The sequence below is a fragment of the Arachis ipaensis genome, chromosome B8 (genome assembly GCF_059453495.1).
Source record: "Arachis ipaensis isolate K30076 ecotype BB chromosome B8, ASM5945349v1, whole genome shotgun sequence".
NCBI lineage: Eukaryota > Viridiplantae > Streptophyta > Magnoliopsida > Fabales > Fabaceae > Arachis > Arachis ipaensis.
In genome coordinates, this window is record NC_142443.1 from 47,764,689 (window position 1) to 47,789,702 (window position 25,014).

General features: G+C 37.3%; 1 protein-coding gene and 1 non-coding gene across 2 annotated transcripts; both read left to right on the forward strand.

Moving 5' to 3' along the window:
* Positions 1-11,986: 11,986 nt before the first annotated feature.
* Positions 11,987-13,733, forward strand: LOC110265297 (uncharacterized). Its single transcript, XM_088496268.1, has 4 exons — positions 11,987-12,053; positions 12,475-12,595; positions 12,935-13,140; positions 13,672-13,733. The coding sequence occupies exons 1-4, from the start codon at positions 11,987-11,989 to the stop codon at positions 13,731-13,733; spliced, it is 456 nt and encodes a 151-aa protein (XP_088352394.1).
* A 9,317-nt stretch (positions 13,734-23,050) lies between these two features.
* LOC148547971 (small nucleolar RNA R71) lies at positions 23,051-23,158 on the forward strand. The gene has a single exon (XR_015898975.1). It is a non-coding gene; the product is annotated as a small nucleolar RNA R71 (small nucleolar RNA).
* Positions 23,159-25,014: the final 1,856 nt, after the last annotated feature.

Below are 25,014 nucleotides of genomic sequence, written 5' to 3' on the forward strand. Positions count from 1 at the left end.
CTTGTATCTTTCCCAAGCTTCATAGAGGGATTCACCTTCTTTCTGTCTGAAGGTTTGAACATCCACTCTAAGCTTGCTCAACCTTTGAGGAGGAAAGAACTTGGCTAAGAAAGCCGTGACCAACTTGTCCCAAGAGTTCAGGCTGTCTCTGGGTTGAGAATCCAACCACACTCTAGCTCTGTCTCTTACAGCAAAAGGGAAAAGTATGAGCCTGTAGACTTCAGGGTCTACTCCATTAGTCTTAATAGTATCACATATCTGCAAGAATTCAGTTAAGAACTGAAAAAGATCTTCAGATGGAAGTCCATGAAACTTGCAGTTCTGCTGCATCAGAGAAACTAATTGAGGTTTCAGCTCAAAGTTGTTTGTTCCAATGGCAGGAATGGAGATACTTCTTCCATGTAAATTGGAATTTGGTGCAGTAAAGTCACCAAGCATTCTCCTTGCATTATTGTTGTTGGGTTCGGCTGCCATCTCCTTTACTTGTTTGAAATTTTCAATTAGGTTGTCTCTGGATTGTTGTAACTTAGCTTCTCTTAGTTTCCTCTTCAGAGTCCTTTCAGGTTCTGGATCAGCTTCAACAAGAATGCCTTTTTCCTTGTTCCTGCTCATAAGAAAGAGAAGAGAACAAGAAAAGAAGAGGAATCATCTATGTCACAGTAAAGAGGTTCCTTATAGTTAGTAGAAGAAGAAAAGGAATAGGGGTGAAGAAGAATGAAGAATCCAAACACAAGGGTAAGGATAGGAGCAGTGATGTGAGATGAAGAGGAGTGTTAGTAGATGAATAAATAATTAGAAGGAGATGAGGGAGAAGGATTTTCGAAAATAATTTTTGAAAAAGAGTTAGTAATTTTCGAAAATAATTTTTGAAAAGTGTTAGTAATTTTCGAAAATTAAAATCAAAAATTAAAATAATTAGTTAATTAAAAAGAATTTTTGAAAAAAAGGGAAGATATTTTCGAAAATTAGAGAGAAAGAGTTAGTTAGGTAGTTTTGAAAAAGATAAGAAACAAACAAAAAGTTAGTTAGTTAGTTGAAACAAATTTTGAAAAGATAAGGAGTTAGGAAGTTAGAAAAGATATTTTGAAATCAAGTTTTTTTTGAAAAAAGATATGATAAGAAGATATTTTTGAAAAGTTATGATTGAAATTAATTTTGAAAAAGATTTGATTTTTAAAATCACACTTAATGACTTGATTCACAAGAAATCACAAGATATGATTCTAGAACTCAATGTTTGAATCTTTCTTAACAAGCAAGTAACAAACTTGAAATTTTTGAATCAAAACATTAATTGATGATGTTATTTTCGAAAATATAATGTAAAATTAAGAAAAAGATTTTTGAAAAATATTTTTAAAATTTTTGAAAATAACTAAGAAAAATGAAAAATATTTGATTTTGAAAAAAATTTTGAAAAAGATAAGATTTTTAAATTGAAAATTTGATTTGACTCATAAAAACAACTAGATTTTAAAAATTTTTGAAAAAGTCAAATCTAATTTTCGAATTTATGAGAGAAAAGAGGGAAGATATTTTTTTAATTTTTGAATTTTTAATGATGAGAGAGAAAAACATGAAAAATGATGCAATGCATGAAAGTTATGGATCAAAACAATGAATGTATGCAAGAATGCTATGAATGTCAAGATGAACACCAAGAACACTTTGAATGTCAAGATGAACATCAAGAACATATTTTTGAAAATTTTTATATGCAAAGAAAATATGCATGACACCAAACTTAGAAATCTTTAATGCTTAGGCACTAAGAATTCAAGAATGCATATGAAAAACACCATACAACACAAAAACAATGTAATATGAAGATCAATCAAGAAGGTTTATCAAGAACAACTTGAAGATCATGATGAATGCAATGCATAAATGCATGAATTTTCGAAAAATGCAAAATGAATATGCAATTGACACCAAACTTATAACATGACACATGACTCAAACAAGAAACATGAAAAATATTTTTGATTTTTATGATTTTATGAAATTTTTTTTGTATTTTCTTTTAATTTTTTTCGAAAATCATTTTGAAAAAGAAAAATAAGGATTCCAAAATTTTTAATATGAATTCCAGGAATCTTATGCTCTTTAGTCTAAAGCTCCAATCAAAGGGTCAGGCATGGCTTAATAGCCAGCCAAGCTTTAGTATGTAACTCAGACATGACACGCCTGACATGCCCTACAGAGGAATTAGACATGGCTTTACAGCCAGCCATGCTTCATGAAACACTAGAATTCATTCTTAAAAATTCTGAAGAAAAATATATTTTTGAAAACATTTTTATTTTAAAATTTTTTTCGAAAACAAAGGAGAAATTTTTGAAAGATTTTTTTTAGAAAAATTTTTGAAAATAAAACAAAAAGAAAATTACCTAATCTGAGCAACAGGATGAACCGTCAGTTGTCCAAACTCAAACAATTCCCGGCAACAAAACTTCGCACTGATGTTACTGGACCAAAAGCTTGCCGAAAACTCGAACAATCCCCGGCAACGGCGCCAAAAACTTGGTGCACGAAATTGTGATCTCTGGTAATGGCTCCAACAACTTGGTGCTCTAATCTCGATTCATAATTTGTCACAACTTTGATACAACTAACCAGCAAGTGCACTGGGTCGTCCAAGTAATAAACCTTACGTGAGTAAGGGTCGATCCTACGGAGATTGTTGGTATGAAGCAAGCTATGGTCACCTTGTAAATCTCAGTCAGGCGGATAATAATTGATTATGGAGTTTTCAAAAATAATACTAATTAAACAGAAAATAGGGATAGAAACACTTATGTAATTCATTGGTGAAAATTTCAGATAAGCGTGTAGAGATGCTTTCGTTCCTCTGAATCTTTGCTTTCCCGCTGTCTTCATCCAATCAATCTTACTCCTTTCTATGGCTGGCTTTATGCAAGGGCATCACCGTTGTCAGTGGTTACTTCCCCTCCTCTTGTGAAAATGGTCCAAATGCTCTGTCACAGCACGGCTAATCATCTGAGGTTTCCGATCATGCTGGAAGAGGATTCACCCGCCTTTTGCGTTTGTCACTACGCCCAGCACTCGCGAGTTTGAAGCTCGTCATAGTCATTCAATCCCAGAATCCTACTCAGAATACCACAGATAAGGTTTAGACCTTCCGGATTCTCATGAATGCCGCCATCAATCTAGCTTACACCACGAAGATTCTGATTAAGAGATCTAAGAGATAATCATTCAATCAAAGGTAGAACGGAAGTGGTTGTCAGGCACACGTTCATGGGGAATGATGATTGTCACGTTCATCAAATTCAGGTATAAGTGCGAATGAATATCTTAGAAGCAGAATAAGTTGAATTGAATAGAAAAAATAGTAGTACTTCGCATTAATCTTTGAAGAACAGCAGAGCTCCACACCTTAATCTATGGAGTGTAGAAACTCTACCGTTGAAAATACATAAGTGATGAAGGTCCAGGCATGGCCGAATGGCCAGCCCCCAAAACGTGATCACAGGATCAAAAATACAATCCAAGATGTCTAATACAATAATAAAAAGTTCTATTTATAATAAACTAGCTACTAGGGTTTACAGAAGTAAGTAATTGATGCATAAATCCAATTCTGGGGCCCACTTGGTGTGTGCTTGGGCTGAGCTTGAATGTTACACGTGTAGAGGCTCTTTCTGGAGTTGAACGCCATGTTGTAACATATTTCTGGCATTCAACTCTGGTTTGTGACTTGTTTCTGGCGTTTAACTCTAGACAGCAGCGTAGAACTGGCGTTCAACGCCCTTTTACGTCATCTAAACTCGTTCAAAGTATGGATTATTATACATTGCTGGAAAGCCCTGGATGTCTACTTTCCAACGCAATTAAAAGCGTGCCATTTTGAGTTTTGTAGCTCCAGAAAATCTACTTTGAGTGCAGGGAGGTCAGAATCCAACAGCATCAGCAGTCCTTCTTCAACCTCTGAATCTGATTTTTGCTCAAGTCCCTCAATTTCAGCCAGAAAATACCTGAAATCACAGAAAAACACACAAACTCATAGTAAAGTCCAGAAATGTGAATTTAACATAAAAACTAATGAAAACATCCCTAAAAGTAACCAGATTCTACTAAAAACATACTAAAAATAGTGCCAAAAATGTCCTCTGGTTCCTCCAGATCAGGCTGAACATCTTTAAAAATGTCCTCTAGCTCTGATTCGAGACTCTCAGTCATATTGACCTCTTCCACTAGGGAGTCAATAATATCAATGCTCTGGAAGTCTTCTGATGTGTCTGGATGCTGCATAGCTTTGACAACATTCAACTTAAACTCATCATCATTGACTCTCAGGGTTATCTCCCCTTTTTGGACGTCAATGAAGGTTCCTCCAGTTGCTAGGAATGGTCTTCCTAGAATGAGAGTTGCAATCTTGTACTCCTCCATTTCCAGCACTACAAAGTCAGTAGGGAAGGCATATGGCCCAACCTTGACAATCATGTCCTCAATTATGCCTGATGGGTATTTAATGAAGCCATCAGCAAGTTGAAGATAGATCCGGGTTGGTTTGACCTCTTCAGTCAAGCCAAGCTTTCTGATAGTGGATGTAGGGATTAGGTTGATACTTGCCCCAAGATCACATAGAGCTATCTTGGTACAAGCACCCTCTAATGTGCATGGTATCATAAAGCTTCCGGGATCCTTAAGCTTTTCTGGTAAGCTTGTTAGGATGACTGCACTGCATTCTTCAGTGAGAAAAACTTTTTCTTTTTTTCTCCAATCCTTCTTATGACTTAAGAGCTCTTTCATGAACTTATCATAAGAGGGTATTTGCTCAAGTGCCTCTGCAAACGGAATCTTTATTTCAAGAGTCCTGAGATAGTCTGCAAAGCAAGCAAATTGTTTATCCTGTTCCGCTTGGCGGAGTTTCTGAGGATAAGGTATTTTGGTTTTATATTCTTCAACCTTAGTTGCTGCAGGTTTATTTCCTACAGAGGCAGGTTGAGAAGCTATCTTGAGGGAGTTATTATCAGCACTTGCAGGTGTCTGATCCCTCACTGGCGTTTGAACGCCAGAACTGGACATGGATTGGGTGTTTAACGCCAGATTCCTACCCTTTTCTGGCGTTTGAACGCCAGAACTAGACATGGATTGGGAGTTTAACGCCAGTTTTTCACCCGTTTCTGGCGTTTGATCGCCAGACTTATTCCTCTCTGGGCTCTTACTGTCCTTAGAGGGATTTTGGGTAGCAGGTTTTTCATCCTCTGTCAGCTGTTCTTTTCTTTGCTTTCTGCTGCTTTGAGTTGAGATATTTAATGTTTTTTCACTTCTTAGTTGAACTGCTTGGCACTCCTCTGTTATCTGTTTTGATAACTGCTGTTTTCTCTGATTCAATTGTAATTCCATATCCTTGTTAGTATTTTTGGTTTCTTGTAGCATCTCCTTAAATTCTGCTAACTGCCTTGTTATAGAGGATAGTTGCTGATTGAGTTTAAAAACTTGTTCCTGAGGACTAAAGTCAGTTGATACTGCTTTAGCTTCTTCTTTCATGGAGGACTCATCACTTATGTACAGATGCTGATTCCTAGCAACTATATCAATGAGCTCTTGAGCCTCTTCAATGGTCTTTCTCATGTGTATAGATCCACCAGCTGAGTGGTCTAGAGATGTCTGAGCTTTTTCTGTAAGCCCATAGTAGAAGATGTCTAATTGTACCCACTCTGAAAACATTTTAGAGGGGCATTTCCTTAGCATCCCTCTGCACCTCTCCCAGGCATTATAAAGGGATTCATCATCCTCTTGTTTAAAGCCTTGGATGTCTACCCTTAGCTGTGTTATCCTTTTTGGAGGGAAATATTGATTCAGGAATTTGTCTGAAAACTGTTTTCATGTTCTTATGCTTGCTGTAGGTTGGTTATTTAACCACCTCTTAGCTTGATCTTTTACAGCAAATGGAAACAGTAATAATCTGCAGACATCCTGATCTACTTCTTTGTCACGTATTGTGTCAGCAATTTGCAAGAACTGTGCTAGAAACTCAGTAGGTTCTTCCTATGGAAGACCAGAATACTGGCAATTTTGTTGAACCATGACAATGAGCTGAGGATTTAGCTCAAAACTGCTTGCTTTGATGGAGGTATATAGATGCTACTCCCATATGCAGCAGTAATGGGGTTAGCATATGACCCCAGAGTTCTTCTGGACTGTTCATTTCCACTTAAGTCCATGATGGAGAGAAGGGAATTGATATGAATTGCAAATAAAATATATTTTTATTTTTTATTTAGAAAAACGAATAAATAAGTAAAAAATAAAATAAAGTAATTAGAAATTAAATATAGATTTCGAAAAGTAAGAAAAATAAAATTGAAAACTAAAATAATTACTTAATTAAGAAGATTTGAAAAACTTTGGATATGATTTTTGAAAAAAATTTTGAATTTTGAAATTTCAAAACTAAGATAAGATAGAATCAAAAGTTTTAAAATAAAAAATCTAAATTTTTAAAGGAAAATTCGAAAATTAATTAAAATAAAGAGAAAAGATATTTTTGAATTTAATGAATAAAGAGAAAAATAGTAAAAATGACACCAAACTTAAATTTTTAGATCAAAACAAAGGACACCAAACTCAATTATTAGTTTTTTTTTTTTAAATTTTCGAAAAAATTGAAAAAGAAAATAAGAATTTTTGAAAAGAATTTAAACCAAAAATAATAATAGAAGACTCTGAACTAAAAAGAAAATTTTTTCCTAATCTAAGCAACAAAATAAATCGTCAGTTGTCCAAACTCGAACGATCCCCGGCAACGGCACCAAAAACTTGGTGCACGAATTGTAAATCACACTTTTCACAACTCATACCACTAACCAGCAAGTGCACTGGGTCATCCAAGTAATACCTTACGTGAGTAAGGGTCGATCCCACGGAGATTGTCGGCTTGAAGCAAGCTATGGTTATTTTGTAATTCATAGTCAGGAAATTAATAATAAAAATGGTTGGGTTTATGAAAAGTAAAAGAACATGAAATAAATACTTGTTATGCAGTAATGGAGAACAGGTTGAGGTTTTGGAGATGCTCTGTCTTCTGAATCTCTGCTTTTCTATTGTCTTCTTCTTCACGCACGCAAGGCTCCTTCCATGGCAAGCTGTATGTTGGTGGATCACCGTTGTCAATGGCTACCATCCATCCTCTCAGTGAAAATGGTCCAAATGCGCTGTCACCGCACGGCTAATCATCTGTCGGTTCTCACTCATGTTGGAATAGAATCCTTTGATTCTTTTGCGTCTGTCACTACGCCCAACACTCGCGAGTTTGAAGCTCGTCATAGTCATCCCTTCCCAGATCCTACTCGGAATACCACAGACAAGGTTTAGACTTTCTGGATCTCAGAAATGGCCGTCAATAATTCTAGCCTATACCACGAAGACTCTGATCGTGAACCAGGAGGCTAAGAGATACACACTCAAGCTAGTGCAGATAGAACGGAGGTGGTTGTCAAGCACGCGTTCATACGTGAGAATGATGATGAGTGTCACGGATCATCACATTCATTAGGGTGAAGTGCGAGTGAATATCTTAGAATAGAAATAAGCATGATTGAATGAAAAACAGTAGTAATTGCATTTATTCATCGAAACAAAGCAGAGCTCCTCACCCCCAACCATGGGGTTTAGAGACTCATGCCGTCAGAAATACAATATGAAACATGTAAAAATTTCATGAGGTCGAAAATAAATCTCTAAAAGTAGTTTTTATACTAAACTAGTAGCTAGGGTTATAGAAAATAAGTAACTAGGTGCAGATAGTGTAGAAATCCACTTTCGGAGCCCACTTGGTGTGTGCTTGGGCTGAGTAATGAAGCCTTAACGTGTAGAGACTTCTCTTGGAGTTAAGCGCCAGGTTGCAACCTATTTCTGGCGTTTAACTCTGGTTTGTAACCTATTTCTGGCGTTTAACTTCAGAATAGGGCAGAAAGTTGGCGTTTGAACACCAGTTTGCATCGTCAAAACTTGAGCAAAGTATGGACTATTATATATTTCTGGAAAGCCCTGGATGTCTACTTTCTGACGCAATTGAGAGCATGCCAATTAGGCTTCTGTAGCTCCAGAAAATCCATTTCGAGTGCAGGGAGGTCAGAATCCAACAGCATCTGCAGTCCTTTTTCAGCCTCAGAATCAGATTTTTGCTTAGGTCCTTCAATTTCAGCCAGAAAATACCTGAAATCACAGAAAAACACACAAACCCATAGTAAAGTCCAGAAATATGATTTTTGCATAAAAACTAACAAAAACATAGTAAAAACTAACTAAATTAAACTAAAAATTACTAGAAAACAATGCCAAAAAGCATATAAATTATCCGCTCATCAGTATCCAAAAGCAAAAGCATGAAACTCTGAGACTATGAATGTGAAGAACCCTAGAGGAAGGAGTAGAATTCTCTCTAGGATTTGAAAACTAAACAAAAACTATGCGTAATGAGAGTGTGCGAACGTGTCCCTATCTGTCTCTTGAGTCTCTGCATGTTTCCTGGCTTTATTCTGTGTTTCTGGGCAAAAAATTAGGTCAAAACGCGGCCCAAAATCACCTCCAGCAATTTCTGTTAATTCTGCAGATCGGGTAGGTCATGCGTACGCGTCAGTCACGCGTGCGCGTCACTTGGCGAATTTTCTTGTCACGCGTACACGTTAGGCACGCGCACGCGTCATCTTGCAGAACTCCAATCCACGTGTACGCATCAGGCACATGCACGCATCGCTACAAATTTCTCCATTTCGCATGTACGCGTCAGGCACGCGTGCGTGTCGATGCTCGCTGGTTATCTCCTTGGTTTCTTGTGTTCCTTCTATTTTTGCAAGCTTTCTCTCCATTCTCTAAGCCATTCCTGCCCTATAAAGCCTGAAACACTTAACACACGGATCACGGCATCGAATGGTATAAAGGGGAATTGTTTGGTAATTTAAAGGCTTGGGAAGCAAGTTTTCAATTATAGAACAAAATTAGGAAGGGATTGTAAAATCATGCCAATCATATGAATAAGTGGGTGAAAAGTTGATTAAAACCACTCAAATTAGCACAAGATAAACCATAAAATAGTGGTTTATTAGGGGTCCCAAATGAATTGCATCAAACTCTTAAGAGATTTAAAGCTAGTAACTAGGATCCTTAGGTGTCAATTCTTGAAACCAATGCCCGGATCCCATACTTGAGTTCCTCTATCACCATTGAAGCACTTATACACTCCCTGGAATCCACTAAATTGACTCTTGCACCAAAATTGAGCTCTAAATATTGAATTGGCTCCTTTGATGAACTTTCCATTTCTTTGCCAATTAACATTCTTCTCTCCACCATCCACTACTCCAAGAAGGGTTTTAAGTTGACAATCCGTCTCCAAGATGGCATATTGATGTGAGCCTAGAGAGCTTGTTGGAGAATTTTTCACCCACTCAATTTGCTCTTGCACAAGTACCTTTACTTCTTGATAGCCAAAGTCTTCCTTAACCTCTTTTGATTTTTTCTCATCATCACTCAAATCATAAATTGGAGGTTGTGTGAAATCCATATCAACATCTCCTTCCAAGTCAATAACAGGGGGGGCTCATGAAGGTCATTGGTGGGGGTTAACCAAGTTGGACAAAAAATCTCGAATGATGGAATCCTCTTGATCAATTCCCACCGACTCTTCATTTATCTCCTCTTGTGCTTCATGTTGATACTTGACATCTTCTACTTGATCTTGAAATTCTTCGTTCTCTCCATACTTTTTCACTTAAATCCACACGTTCATCCACTAGAATTTCTTGGTTGTGGCACGAATGCAATGAAGCTAACCTGTCAAGAGTTTCCGCTGAGGTAGACATGACTTGTTCTTGCTTCTTCCAGAACTCTTGTTGTTCTTAAATGAGCGTGAAAAGTACTTCTTGTGTGGCTTTATCCATATGTGAAGATGAAGATTGAGGTGATGATGGTTGACAGTTAAACTCATGAGGGTAAGGGTTTTGGTTTTGTATATAGTGAGGAGATGGTGTATAGGAGTGGTGACTATAAGTGTAAGTGTTTGGGTTCCATTGGGGTGCATTATGGTGATGATGCGAAAAAAGTCATAGAGAAAATGTAAACAAAAACCTACTAACAAAAGCAAACAAATAACCAACACTACAAGAAAAACACCCATTCAGCTACACTTTTTTTAAGCTACATTTGAAAAGCGTAGCCTATTCCTAGAATAGGCTACGAATAGGCTACACTTTTTCGCATGGTGCCCTTTTATAAGAGAAAAGGAAACACTATTGAGGCATCACTTCAAAAGCGTCTCCTTAGATATTTTAAATATCACTTATAAAGTGTAGCCAAATCTAAAAAGCTATGGGTACACTTTTTAAACCAAAGGGAGCGCTTTTAAAACGTAACTCATTTATTAAGTTTTGGGTGAGCTTCAGAAGTGTCTCCTAATATTTAAATACCAAATAAACACTTAGTGAAATTTTGTTTGCCCTCGATCGATCACCCTCAGTCCCTCATCCTCACTCAACACACACCCTCATCCTCACTCAATAGACACACGAAAGAGCGAAGAAATCAGAAAGCTAAGAGGGAGAACGGGAAGAAGAAGAGAGGAGAGGGAAGGAAGGAGAGAACGACCGCGGCAAACTGGCTAGGGCTCTGCCGTCGTCGTCGTCGAATGCCAGTGAGAGAGAGAGAGCTCGAGGAAGAGAGAAAATGCAATGGAGGAGAGAAGAAAGGGGTGCTCTATCGCCGCTGAAGCTCCACCGCCGCTACTAGGGCTTGTTGTCGTCGCCGTTCTGCCACTGCCAGGCTTATGTACCACTGCCGAGGATCTCAAAGGGATGTCTCGCCGCCGTTGTGCTCTGTCGCCACGTTGTCGTTGACTGGAGCTCGCTGCTGAGCTGCAGCACCATTTCCAAGCCGTTGCGTCACCGCTCATCTCTTCTTCACCGTCGCCGCTCATCACCGTTGTTGATGAACATGCATGGTTCAACTTGAATACCCTTTTTTTTCCTGATTCTCGCCAAACCCCGTTACCCAATTTCCGTACGCACCTGCTACCCTCTACGGCGTTGGAGTTCCTTCAAGCTGAGCTCGAGCTTCAGGTAGCGACTTTGCTTTCCATTCTTAGTGGAATTTATGTTTTATTTGTTTATTTGTTTATTTTTTCCGAATTGTTACTAATTCTGCTTTGCGTGGCGATGTTATTTTGGAATAAAGAGGGAAGAAAGGAATTGCTTGTAGTGTTACTGAGCCACATTTAGATCCTGAGGGTGACAATGATGAGGTACTTTCAGTTTGCTTTGGTACTATATCTGTTGAAGAATTTGTGAGTTGGTTAATTTGTTGTAATTGTCAGGTTAGTTAGAAATCAGAAGTTAGTTTGTTTGTTTCAAATTTTGACAATTTGCTGCACTATATCTATTAGACTAGCATCTGTTATAACAGTTATTTTAGTTTCAAAAGTTAGTGTCGATTAGTTTCAAAATTTGGTCATTGTAGAACTTGACAGGAAGGAATTTGATTCAAGAGCTGTAATCTTGCATGTTTCTAAATTCTAAGTGGTCGGTTCAGTCCCCTATTGGAGCTCAACTGTGTTTCCTGTATTTTGATATCAATTAAAAAGCAAAATAGAAGATTTGCTAATGACTTTCAATATGATGCTACAATTTACATTTTACAAAACATCATATATGAATGAGTTGTTGATCCTTTTCTATGTTCTCAGAAGTTATATTATTTTAAACACCAACTACCAATGCACGTTCAGCTGATTTACTCGGATCAGTGTCACATTGGAACTAACCTTCTTTCTTTGTTTTTTCAGTCTAACTCAACTGTGTCATCATTTGGATTATGAAACAGATCTTGTGGACGTGAAGTGTTGGAGTTGGCACAATGAGGTTGTTGGAGTTTGGGTGCCTGGTTGCAGTTCTATGTGGTCTTCTTGTGTCTGTGAAAGCTAAGATTTACATCGTAACTATTGAAGGTGAACCTGTTACTAGTTATGGAGGTGGAATTGATGGTTTTGAAGCTACTGTTGTTGAATCTGATGAGAAGATTGATACCAATAGGTAGGTAATTACAATTACATTTTCCTATGAATTTTCCATTTTTTGTTTTTTCCCAATGACATGTAAATATGTTTTGAGGAGATTAGTTAATATAATGAATTCTCTTTTGGTGAAATTAACCTTCCAAATCTAGTTAATATGATGAATTCCTTAAACATAGTGGTTGCTTTCAATTTCTAGCTTCAAGCTATATTCCTCTCTAATGCTTTTTTTTGTTATGTTTTCTTTGCTTTGGGTGTTTTACATGAAAATTTTATTACCAATTTAAATTCTCCTTAATCACATAAACCCGGAATTCATCTGAAAACTAAAGAATTAAGCTGTGTTTTTTTGTAGGCAAACAAGATTTAATCTGTTATTTATCTGATTGATTATTTTATTTTATTTTTATGTTGGTTATGGTGTACAAATATAAAATCAGGACATGGATTTTTTGTTGGAGATGAAGGGTACAGGCAGGACAGTGACATTCAGAAAGTTAAGCTTTTAAGGGAGGCATTGACACAGCTCTCCAAGTTAGTTGAGTCCAGAGTTAGTACAGGGTGAGTATCTTTTTTTTTGTGTGTGTCCAGCTTATGAGAATTTCTTTCATCTTAATTGATGTTGGAACCTGGAAGTGCTCATTCAGTTGTGTAGGTGATGATGATATTTGGATTGATAACATCAGATAAATGTGTGAAGCTCTAAACAATTGAGTGAATTTATAACTAATACCTTATGAACTATGTTCTGTTTCCTCTGGTTGAGATTATTTACTAAATTTTGATTCTATCATTTTAGCAGATCCAGAACTTGAAACATCAGTTCTTTCAGTTTGGTAAGTTTTATAACATAGCATAACTTTTCTTATTATAAATCTAAGTCAGATTTTTCTTGTGCAGTCTCGATACGATCTTAACACTATTCTATTCCTTTTGGAATTGGGGCTGCTGCCAGGTTAGATTAAACACTATCTACCATAAATCTTCTGTTTGCATATCTAGAGGCTGTGGATGGCAGCACCTTGGGCCTTTCATAAATCTAGGAGCATTCTACCTATGTGGGATTTCACTTGCTGCAACATTGGCATTTTGGGTCAAATTAAGAGGTAGAGAACTTTGGATTGGTATGACCATCTTTTCTAAGTTCAAACAGCATCCTCCCCCTCTCCCTGTAACTCATATTTGTCAATTTGCACCAGGTTCCATTTTTTCTGATCTTGTAGCTGATGAAGTCTCTAGGTTAATTTTAATTTTGTTGTTTGGATTTTGTTTGAATTTAATTTGACTTGAATTTTTAGGTTTAACTTAGTTTGAATTAGGATTTCAAATTAGAATTAGCTTTAGTTAGTGAACTTTGAACATGTTATTCTAGTTCTTGAGTGTTGTATTGTTGATGGTTTGGATAATAATTCTTGATTTATTTTATGTGAAAGCTGATTAGATTCTTTATTTCATTGGCTGATGTATGTAAAAGCAATATCGGCATTTTGAATTTCGAAAAAGCAAATTTAGAGAAAAAGAAAACATGTGGATATGTATCTTTACTTTTGGGGCTGTGAACTGATTTTCATGCATTAATTAAAAACATGGTTTGGTGCTTTATCTTTTTGTTACTAAGATTCATATTCATTTTGCAGCTTCTATTTACACCAATCCTGGATGGAAAAGCACTTTTGTATTCAGTTGTATCAACTTTTGAGGTGAGAATAGGAATCGCCTTTGGAAGTGGTGGAAGCCAGTCACTTCCTGCCACTGAATGGCCCAGTGTTTCTTCTTGTCTGGTGTGTTTCTACTACGTTTGATTTAATATAATTGTTCCAAGAAAAATAATAAAATTCGAGTTGTGCTATTTTTCGTAAAAGACTTCTATTTGCGGTGCTGTTGTAGAAAGAATATGAACTTCAGTTTTGATGCAACTCTTAGAAATTGTAATGCATTATGGATTATGAAGCTGATTCTATGTAAATGGATATCAGCTTGAAGCCTTTCATGTAATCATGCTTATTTTGAATTTAAATTTTTGTAGGAAAAGCTTTTTACTGACACCTTGGTTAAGACCATGGTGGAAGAAGCTTTTTACTTTGCCTGTTGGTTATTTGATGAAGAAGGTTGTTGGTGGCAGTATATATATTAGAGTGATTTCGGCTAGTAAACTTTCAAGGAGTTGCTTCAAGGGGGTGGGGGGATCTAGGAGGCCTCAAAATGGTACAACCGCCAATTTCTCGGTGGACAATTTTGATGACAAGGACCTACAAACATTTGTCGAGGTAGAAGTTGGGGACTTAATCAGGAGAATATATGTCAGACTTGGATCAACCCCTCGATGGAATGCACCATTTAATATGGTTTTACATGTTGGAAACCATCGTTTCAATCTTTATGAGTCTCATCCCAACAATATCAAGTGTGACTACCTAGCAAGTTATGAAAACAAGGTACCAAAATAATTACCATGTCAGGTCAAATAATAGTTACGTTCTTTAGTCTTTCTTATGTTTTGGAAACTACTTCAACTTTTATACAGCAATCGAAACTTGATGCAACAAATTCATTGATTGATTCATTGTTTCTTGTGTATTATGCTTCATTCCTTCATTGTGCAAACCAAGCTTGAAGCAGCTAAGTTGAAGTGAACTGCACTGCTGTTGCATTTGTTAAGCATACACAGATCTCTCATCTCTATTCATGGACTACAAGAGGATTCACAAACCTCAGGCTATTTAGTTCCATTTCAATTTACCTTTTGCATTGTCTTCTTCATTATGGAGTTCAAATTAGTCAGCCACCGTTGATGCCTTCCTTCTAATTTGTTAATTAAGTTGTTTGTTATGCAGCTGGAATAATTTCCCCAAGTAAACTGAGGATGAAGCTTATAGGTCACAGAAAGAAGGATGGATCCAACAGTAACTCATCCAGAACTTTTCCTTCCAGAATTGATAATGCTGAATTTGTCAACAGTTTACTATCCTCTAACAATGGCAACCGTGACGATGAAAGTCTGCATTTCATTTCTTTCTATTTCTTGTGTGTATATGATGAATGGCAATGACTTCATTAATTCCTTAATTCCAGTTACATCTCCTAGCTTAGAAGTTCCCTCGTTAAAGACTCAGTATGAACCAAAGGGAAATGGTGACACCGGCCTTACCAAGATACAGCATCTTCAAAAGGCTGATGGTGGAAGTTCAAGCACTATTCACCCGGTGAGAATAATAGAAGAGGAGAATCTTGATTATGACAGTAATGCTAGCTCATTCAGCTTGATTTTTAATAGTCCCTCCTAGAAAAATGCTCTTTAGGCCAGATTTTGAGATGGATAATTGATTTAGAATATGTTTAATTTAGTGGGTATGCTTAATTTAGTGTGAGATGTATAAATATTCAAAATTATGTTCATTCTAATGCTTTTGGTTCATTATAAATATATTTTTTTGTTGAAAGATCATTTTTATTATTTAAAGAAATTATTTATTATTATGTATTTATTTTTATTTTATAATATTTAACTCATTTAATTAAGAATGTAAAATGATACATGTAATCATATTACTAAATATTATGTTGTACAAAAAATTATTAGAATATATATATATATAGAAAATTAAAAAAAAAAGAGGGACCTAAGGCTACACTTATAAATGGTAGCCATGGTATACAATGTGGCTACGCTTTACAGGTGATGCAGTAGTGTTGAAAAGCGTAGCCTATTCTGGCAAAAATGGAAGCTGAAAAGCGTAGTCTTTGGTCCTAGACAGCATCACTTGAAAAGCGCACCCTATTCCCAAACGCCAAAAGCGTAGCCCTTGGTGCAGAAAAGCGTAACCTTTGAGAATAGGCAACGGCCGAATAGGAATCACTCCAAAAAGCGTAGCCGTAACCCAGAAAGCGTAGCCATAGCCTAAGGCATAATTTTTTTTCACTTTTGGCTACACTTTTCAAGTGTACCTGAATGGGTGTTTTTCTTGTAGTGCAAAAAGTGCTATTTACACTATTAACAAATTTACATCAACCAAAAGATAGTGCTCGATTGCATCCCCGGCAACAGCGCCAAATTTAATGCACAAGAATTTGTTGTTGGTTCGGAATTTAATCAAAACAAGGATCAATTCATTTGTAGCATAGTCCGAACCAACAATGAATCCTCTTCATCAAATATAAAAATTCAAATCAATTATATACCGAGATCAAGAGTACTTCAACCTCGGGTCGTCTTCCTTAGGAATGCAATTGAAAGTGCTACGCTTTCGGTTGTGAGGACAAAGGAAAAGGGGGTTTTGCAAAATCAAAGAACAAAAGATTAAATGAACTTGACAAATAAAAGAACAAAGAGATGATTGGTATGCGAAATTGTTACTCTGAGGTTGTAAAATTTGTTGCTCGTTCTCTCCCTGGCAATGGCGCCAATAACTGGTGCACTATACCATGGTCCAAACATAATCACAACTTCGCACAACTAACCAGCAAGTGCACTGGGTCGTCCAAGTAATAAAACCTTACGTGAGTAAGGGTCGATCCCACGGAGATTGTTGGTATGAAGCAAGCTATGGTCACCTTGTAAATCTCAGTCAGGCGGATATCAAATGGTTATAGTGTTTTCGAATAGTAATAATAAATAAACAGAAAAGATAGAAATACTTATGTAATTCATTGGTGAGAATTTCAGATAAGCGTATAGAGATGCTTTCGTTCCTCTGAACCTCTGCTTTTCTGCTGTCTTCATTCAATCAGTCCTACTCCTTTCCATGGCAAACTTTATGTAAGGGCATCACCGTTGTCAATGGCTACATCTCATCCTCTCTGTGAAAATGGTCCAATGCACTGTCACTGCATGGCTAATCATCTGGAGGCATTACCGTTGTCAATGGCTACATCCCATCCTCTCTGTAAAAATGGTCCGATGCGCTGTCACTGCATGGCTAATCATCTGGAGGTTCTCGATCATACTGGAATAGGATTTACTATCCTTTTGCGTCTGTCACTACGTCCAGCACTCGCGAGTTTGAAGTTCGTCACAGTCATTCAATCCCTGAATCCTACTCGGAATACCACAGACAAGGTTTAGACTTTTCGGATTCTCATGAATGCCGCCATCAATCTAGCTTATACCACGAAGATTCTGATTAAGAGATCCAGGAGATACTCATTCAATCTAAGGTAGAACGGAAGTAGTTGTCAAGCACGCGTTCATAGGGAATGATGATGATTGTCACGTTCATCACATTCATGTTGAAGTGCGAATGAATATCTTAGAAGCGGAATAAGTTGAATTGAATAGAAAAACAGTAGTACTTTGCATTAATTCATGAGGAACAGCAGAGCTCCACACCTTAATCTACGGAGTGTAGAAACTCTACCGTTGAAAATACATAAGTGAAAGGTTCAGGCATGGCCGAATGACCAGCCCCCATGCGTGATCAATATGATCCAAATATGAACTAAAAATCATAAGATGATCCGAAGATGTCAAATACAATAGTAAAAAGTCCTATTTATACTAAACTAGCTACTAGGGTTTACAGAAGTAAGTAATTGATGCATAAATCCACTTCCGGGGCCCACTTAGTGTGTGCTTGGGCTGAGCTTGAACTTTACACGTGGAGAGGTCATTCTTGGAGTTGAACGCCAGTTTGTAACGTGTTTCTGGCGTTCAACTCTGGTTCGTGACGTGTTTCTGGCGTTTAACTCTAGACTGCAGCGTAGAACTGGCGTTCAACGCCCTTTTGCGTCGTCTAAACTCGGGCAAAGTATGGACTATTATATATTTCTGGAAAGCCCTAGATGTTTACTTTCCAACGCAATTGAAAGCACGCCATTTTGAGTTCTGTAGCTCCAGAAAATCCACTTTAAGTACAGGAAGGTCAGAATCCAACAGCATCAGCAGTCCTTCTTCAACCTCTGAATCTGATTTTTGCTTAAGTCCCTCAATTTCAGCCAGAAAATACCTGAAATTACAGAAAAACACACAAACTTATAGTAAAGTCCAGAAATGTGAATTTAACATAAAAACTAATAAAAACATCCCTAAAAGTAACTAGATCCTACTAAAAACATACTAAAAACAATGGCAAAAAGCATATAAATTATCCGCTCATCACAACACCAAACTTAAATTGATGCTTTTCCCCAAGCAACTGAAAATCAAATAGGATAAAAAGAAGAGAATATACTATAAATTCCAAAATATCAATGAAACATAGCTCCAATCAAATGAGCGGGACTTGTAGCTTTTTGCCTCTTGAATAGTTTTGGCATCTCACTTTATCCATTGAAGTTCAGAATGATTGGCATCTATAGGAACTCAGAGTTCAGATAGTGTTATTGATTCTACTAGTTCAGTATGTTGATTCTTGAACACAGCTACTTTATGAGTCTTGGCCGTGGCCCTAAGCACTTTGTTTTCGAGTATTACCACCGGATACATAAATGCCACAGACACATAATTGGGTGAACCTTTTCAGATTGTGACTCAGCTTTGCTAAAGTCCCCAATTAGAGGTGTCCAGGGTTCTTAAGCACACTCTTTTTTTGCTTTGGACCTTGACTTTAACCGCTAAGTCTCAAGTTTTCACTTAACACCTTTACGCCACAAGCACATGGTTAGGGACAGCTTGGTTTAGCTGCTTAGGTCAGGATTTTATTCCTTTAGGCCCTCCTATCCACTGATGCTCAAAGCCTTGGGATCCTTTTTATTTACCCTTGCCTTTTGGTTTTAAGGGTTATTGGCTTTTTGCTCTTGCCTCTTGGTTTTAAGAGCTTTTGGCTTTTTCTGCTTGCTTTTTCTTTTTCTTTTTTTTTCGCCATTTTTTTTCTTTTTTTCTTTTTTGCAAGCTTTTGTATTCACTGCTTTTTCTTGCTTCCAGAATCATTTTTATGATTTTTTAGATTATCAAATAACATGTCTCCTTGTCATCATTCTTTCAAGAGCCAACATATTTAACATTCTAAAACACCAACTTCAAAAAGACATATGCACTGTTCAAGCATTTATTCAGAAAACAAAAAGTATTGTCACCACATCAATATAATTAAACTAAGTTCAAGGATAAATTCGAAACTCATGTACTTCTTGTTCTTTTGAATTAAAAATATTTTTCATTTAAGAGATGTGATGGATTCATATTCACTACTTTAAGGCAAAGTTACTAAATACTAATGATCATGTAATAAGACACAAACATGGATAAGCACTTAAAATAAAGAAAATGAAAAACAGAGAATGTAAGAACAAGGAATGAGTCCACCTTAGTGATGGTGGCGTTTCCTTCTTGAGGAACCAATGATGTCCTTGATCTCTTCTATGTCTCTTCCTTGTCTTTGTTGCTCCTCCCTCATTGCTTTTTGATCTTCTCTAATTTCATGAAGGATGATGGAGTGCTCTTGATGTTCCACCCTTAATTGTCCCATGTTGGAACTTAATTCTCCTAGGGAGGTGTTGATTTGCTCCCAAAAATTCTGTGGAGGAAAGTGCATCCCTTGAGGTATCTCAGGGATTTCTTGATGATGAGCTTCCTCACGTGTTTCTTGAGCTCCATGAGTGGGCTCTCTTGTTTGCTCCATCCTTTTCTTAGTGATGGGCTTCTCTTCCTCAATGGGAATGTCTCCTTCAATGAAAGCTCCAGCTGAGTAACATAGATGGCAAATAAGATGAGGGAAAGCTAGCCTTGCCAAGGGGGAGGGCTTTTCGGCTATTTTGTAAAGTTCAAGGGAGATGACTTCATGAACTTCTACTTCCTCACCAATCATGATGCTATGAATCATGATGGCCCGATCTACAGTAACTTCAGATCGGTTGCTAGTGGGGATGATGGAGCGTTGGATGAACTCCAACCATCCTCTAGCCACAAGCTTGAGGTCCAGTCTTCTAAGTTGAACCAGTTTGCCTTTTGAGTCAATCTTCCATTGAGCTCCTTACACACATATGTCCATGAGGACTTGGTCCAACCTTTGATCAAAGTTGACCCTTCTAGTGTAGGGGCGTGCATCTCCTTGCATCATAGGCAAGTTAAACGCCAACCTCACATTCTCCGGAGTAAAATCTAAGTATTTCCCCCGAACCATGGTGAGATAATTCTTTGGGTTCGGGTTCTTACTTTGATCATGGTTCTTAGTGATCCATGCATTGGCATAGAACTCTTGAACCATTACGATGCCGACTTGTTGGATGGGGTTTGTTAGAACTTCCCAACCTCTTCTTTGGACTTCATGTCGGATCTCCGGATACTCATTTCTCTTGAGCTTGAAAGGGACCTCGGGGATCACCTTCTTCTTGGCCATAACATCATAGAAGTGGTCTTGATGAGCTTTGGAGATGAATCTTTCCATCTCCCATGACTCGGAGGTGGAAGCTTTTGTCTTCCCTTTCCCTTTACTAGAGGATTCTCCGGTCTTGGGTGCCATCAATGGTAATGGAAAAACAAAAAGCTTATGCTTTTACCACACCAAACTTAGAATATTACTCGCCCTCGAGCAAGAGAAGAAAGAATAGATGAAGAAGAAGAAGAAAATATGGAGGAGAGGAGGGAGAGGTGTATTCGGCTATTTAGGGTGGGTTTGGGTGGGAAATTGATTTTGAATTTTGAAGGTAGGTGGAGTTTATGAGGTAGGATTATGGGGAAGAGTGGATGGATGTGAGTGGTGAAGTAGTGATGGGGAAGAGAGATTGAGGTGATTAGTGAAGAGTTTTGGGGAAGAGTGTTTATTGGGAAGAGAGGATGAACATTGAGAAGAGGGAAGAGAGTGAGTGGAGGTAGGTGGGGATTCTGTGGGGTCCACAGATGCTGAGTTGATCCTGTGGGATCCACAGATCCTGAGGTGTCAAGGATTTGCATCCCTGCACCAACTAGGCATGTAAAATGCCTTTGCATGCAATTCTGGCATTTAAACGCCGAATTGATGTTTGTTCTGGGTGTTCAGCGCCCAGATGTAGCATATTTCTGGCGTTGAACGCCAGCTAGATGCTTGTTTCTGGCGTTCAGCGCCAGCTCTTCCTCAATGTGCATTTCTAGCGTCTGAACGCCAGGATGCTGCTTGTTTCTGGTATTCAACGCCAGATCCATGCTCTGTTCTGGCGTTGAATGCCAGCCAGATGCTCCTTACTGGCGTTTAAACGCCAGTAAGATCCTCCTCCAGGGTGTGATTTTTCTTCTGCTGTTTTTGATTCCGTTTTCAATTTTTATATTTATTTTGTGACTCCACATGATCATGAACCTAATAAAACATGAAATAACAATAAAAATAAATTAAAATTAAATAAATAAAAATTGGGTTGCCTCCCAACAAGCGCTTCTTTAATGTCAATAGCTTGACAGTGGGCTCTCATGGAGCCTCACAGATGTTCAGAGCATTGTTGAGACTTCCCAACACCAAACTTAGAGTTTGGATATGGGAGTTCAACACCAAACTTAGAGTTTGGTTGTGGCCTCCCAACACTAAACTTAGAGTTTGACTGTGGGGGCTCTGGTTGACTCTGTTTTGAGAGAAGCTTACTGTGCCTCTTTTTTATGTTTACAGAAGGATGTCCTTGAGTTTTAAACTCAAGGGAGTCCTCATTCAATTGAAGGACTAGTTCACCTCTGTTAACATCAATCACAGCTCTTGTTGTGGCTAGGAAGGGTCTTCCAAGGATGATGGATTCATCCTCATCCTTCCCAGTATCTAGGATTATGAAATCAGCAGGGATGTAAAGGCCTTCAACCTTTACTAACATGTCCTCTACTTGTCTATAAGCCTGTTTTCTGGATATGTCTGCCATCTCTAATGAGATTTTAGCAGCTTGTACCTCAAAGAATCCCAGTTTCTCCATTACAGAGAGTGGCATGAGGTTTATTCCTGACTCAAGGTCACATAGAGCCTTTTCAAAGGTCATGGTGCCTATGGTGCAAGGTATTAGGAACTTTCCAGGATCCTGTTTCTTCTGAGGCAGTCTCAGTTGATCCAATGCATTTAGTTCATTGGTGAACAGGGGAGGTTCATCTCCCCAAGTCTCTTTACCAAATAAATTGGCATTCAGCTTCATGATTGCACCAAGGAACTTGGCAACTTGCTCTTCAGTAACATCTTCATTCTCTTCAGAAGAAGAATACTCTTCAGAGCTCATGAATGGCATAAGAAGGTTCAATGGAATCTCTATGGTCTCTAGATGAGTCTCAGATTCCTTTGGTTCCTCAGAGGGAAACTCCTTATTGATCACTGGACGTCCCAGGAGGTCTTCCTCCTTGGCATTCACGTCCTCCTCCTCTCTTGTGGGTTCGGCCATGATAGTCAATTCAATGGCCTTGCACTCTCCTTTTGGATTTTCTTCTGTATTACTTGGGAGAGCACTAGGAGGAGTTTCAGTGATCTTCTTACTCAGCTGGCCCACTTGTGCTTCCAAATTTCTAATGGAGGACCTTGTTTTATTCATGAAACTCACAGTGGCCTTAGATAGATCAAAGACTAAGTTTGCTAAATTAGAGGTATTTTGTTCAGAGTTCTCTGTCTGTTGCTGAGTGGATGATGGAAAAGGTTTACTATTGTTAAACCTGTTTCTTCCACCATTATTAAAGCCTTGTTGAGGCTTTTGTTGATCCTTCCATGAGAGTTTTGGGTGATTTCTCCATGAGGGGTTATAGGTGTTTCCATAGGGTTCACCCATATAATTTACCTTTGCTATTGCAGGGTTCTCAGGATCATAAGCTTCTTCTTCAGAAGATGCCTCTTGAGTACTGTTGGATGCAGCTTGCATTCCATTCAGACTCTGAGAAATCATATTGACCTGCTGAGTCAATATTTTATTCTGAGCTAATATGGCATTCAGAGTATCAATTTCAAGAACTCCCTTCTTCTGAGGCGTCCCATTACTCACAGGATTTCTCTCAGAAGTGTACATAAACTGGTTGTTAGCAACCATGTCAATGAGTTCTTGAGCTTCTGCAGGCGTTTTCTTTAGGTGAATGGATCCACCTGCAGAAGTATCCAATGACATCTTAGCTAATTCGGACAGACCATCATAGAATATATCCAGGATGGTCCATTCTGAAAGCATGTTAGAAGGACACTTTTTGGTCAGTTGCTTGTATCTCTCCCAAGCTTCATAGAAGGATTCACCTTCCTTCTGTCTGAAGGTTTGAACATCCACTCTAAGCTTGCTCAGCTTTTGAGGAGGAAAGAACTTGGCTAAGAAAGCCGTGACCAGCTTATCCCAAGAGTTCAGGCTATCTTTGGGTTGAGAGTCCAACCACACTCTAGCTCTGTCTCTTACAGCAAAAAGAAAAAGCATGAGCCTGTAGACTTTAGGATCTACTCCATTAGTCTTAACAGTATCACAGATCTGCAAAAATTCAGTTAAGAACTGAAAAGGATCTTCAGATGGAAGTCCATGGAACTTGCAGTTCTGCTGCATCAGAGAAACTAATTGAGGTTTAAGCTCAAAATTGTTTGCTCCAATGGTAGGGATGGAGATGCTTCTTCCATGTAAATTGGAATTAGGTGCAATAAAGTCACCAAGCATCCTCCTTGCATTATTATTATTTTCGGCTGCCATCTCCTCTTCCTGTTCGAAAATTTCTGTAAGGTTATCTCTGGATTGTTGTATTTTAGCTTCTCTTAGTTTCCTCTTCAGAGTCCTTTCAGGTTCAGGGTCAGATTCAACAAGAATGTTCTTGTCCTTGCTCCTGCTCATATGAAAAAGAGGGAACAGAAAAATAATAATAATAGGGGTCCTTTTTACCCAGGTATAGAGGTTCCCCTGTGTAAGTAGAAGAAGAAAAGAATGTAATGTAAAGAAGGGAAGAAGAGAAAATTCGAACACAGATGGAAGAGGGGGTTCGAATTTGGGTGAGATGAAGTGTTAGTAGATGAATAAATAAATAGAAGGAGATGAGAGAGAAAGAGGATTTTCGAAAATAAAATTTTGAAAAGGGGTTAGTGATTTTCGAAAATTAGGAATGAAAGCAAATTAAAATTAAAAATTGAAACAATTAGTTAATTAGAAAGAATTTTTGAAAAAGAGGGAAGAGATTTTCGAAAATTAGAGAGGGATAGTTAGTTAGGTAGTTTTGAAAAAGATAAGAAACAAACAAAAAGTCAATTAGTTAGTTGAAAAAGATTTGAAATTCAATTTTGAAAAGATAAGAAGATAAGAAGTTAGAAAAGATATTTGAAAATCAAATATTTGAAAAAGATAAGATTTAAAAAAGATATGATAGAAAGATATGATTAGAATTAGTTTTGAAAAAGATTTGATTTTTAAAATCACAATTAATGACTTGGTTCACAAGAAATCACAAGATGTGATTCTAGAACTTAAAGTTTGAATCTTTCTTAACAAGTAAGTAACAAACTTGAAATTTTTGAATCAAAACATTAATTGTTGATGATATTTTCGAAAATATGATATAAAATTAAGAAAAAAAATTTTGAAAAAGATTTTTAGAATTTTCAAAAATAAATAAGAAAAATGAAAAAGATATGATTTTTGAAAAAGATTTTGAAAAAGATAAGATTTTTAAATTGAAAATTTGATTTGACTCATAAGAAACAACTAAATTTTAAAACGTTTTGAAAAAGTCAACTCAAATTTTCGAAATTTATGAGTGAAAAAGGGAAAGATATATTTTTTTATTTTTGAATTTTTAATGATGAAAGAGAAAAACATGAAAATGATGCAATGCATGAAAATTTTGGATCAAAACAATGAATGCATGCAAGAATGCTATGAATGTCAAGATGAACACCAAGAACACTTTGAAGATTATGATGAACATCAAGAACTTATTTTTGAAAATTTTATATGCAAAGAAAACATGCAAGACACCAAACTTAGAAATTTTTCATGTATAGACACTATGAATGCAAGAATGCATATGAAAAACAAGAAAAGACACAAAACAAGAAAATATGAGGATCAAACAAGAAGACTGGCCAAGAACAACTTGAAGATCATGAAGAACACTATGAATGCATGAATTTTTCGAAAAATGCAAAGAATGTTTAGAAAAAAAT

What these genes read in the sequence shown, in the direction of transcription:
- LOC110265297 (XM_088496268.1), top strand. Translation starts at nt 11,987, where the DNA reads ATGGAGGTGGAATTGATGGTTTTGAAGCTACTGTTGTTGAATCTGATG. An exon ending in GAGAAGATTGATACCAATAG is followed by an intron (nt 12,054 to 12,474) that starts GTAGGTAATTAC and finishes ATATAAAATCAG; the next exon opens with GACATGGATTTTTTGTTGGA. An exon ending in GAGTCCAGAGTTAGTACAGG is followed by an intron (nt 12,596 to 12,934) that starts GTGAGTATCTTT and finishes TTTCTTGTGCAG; the next exon opens with TCTCGATACGATCTTAACAC.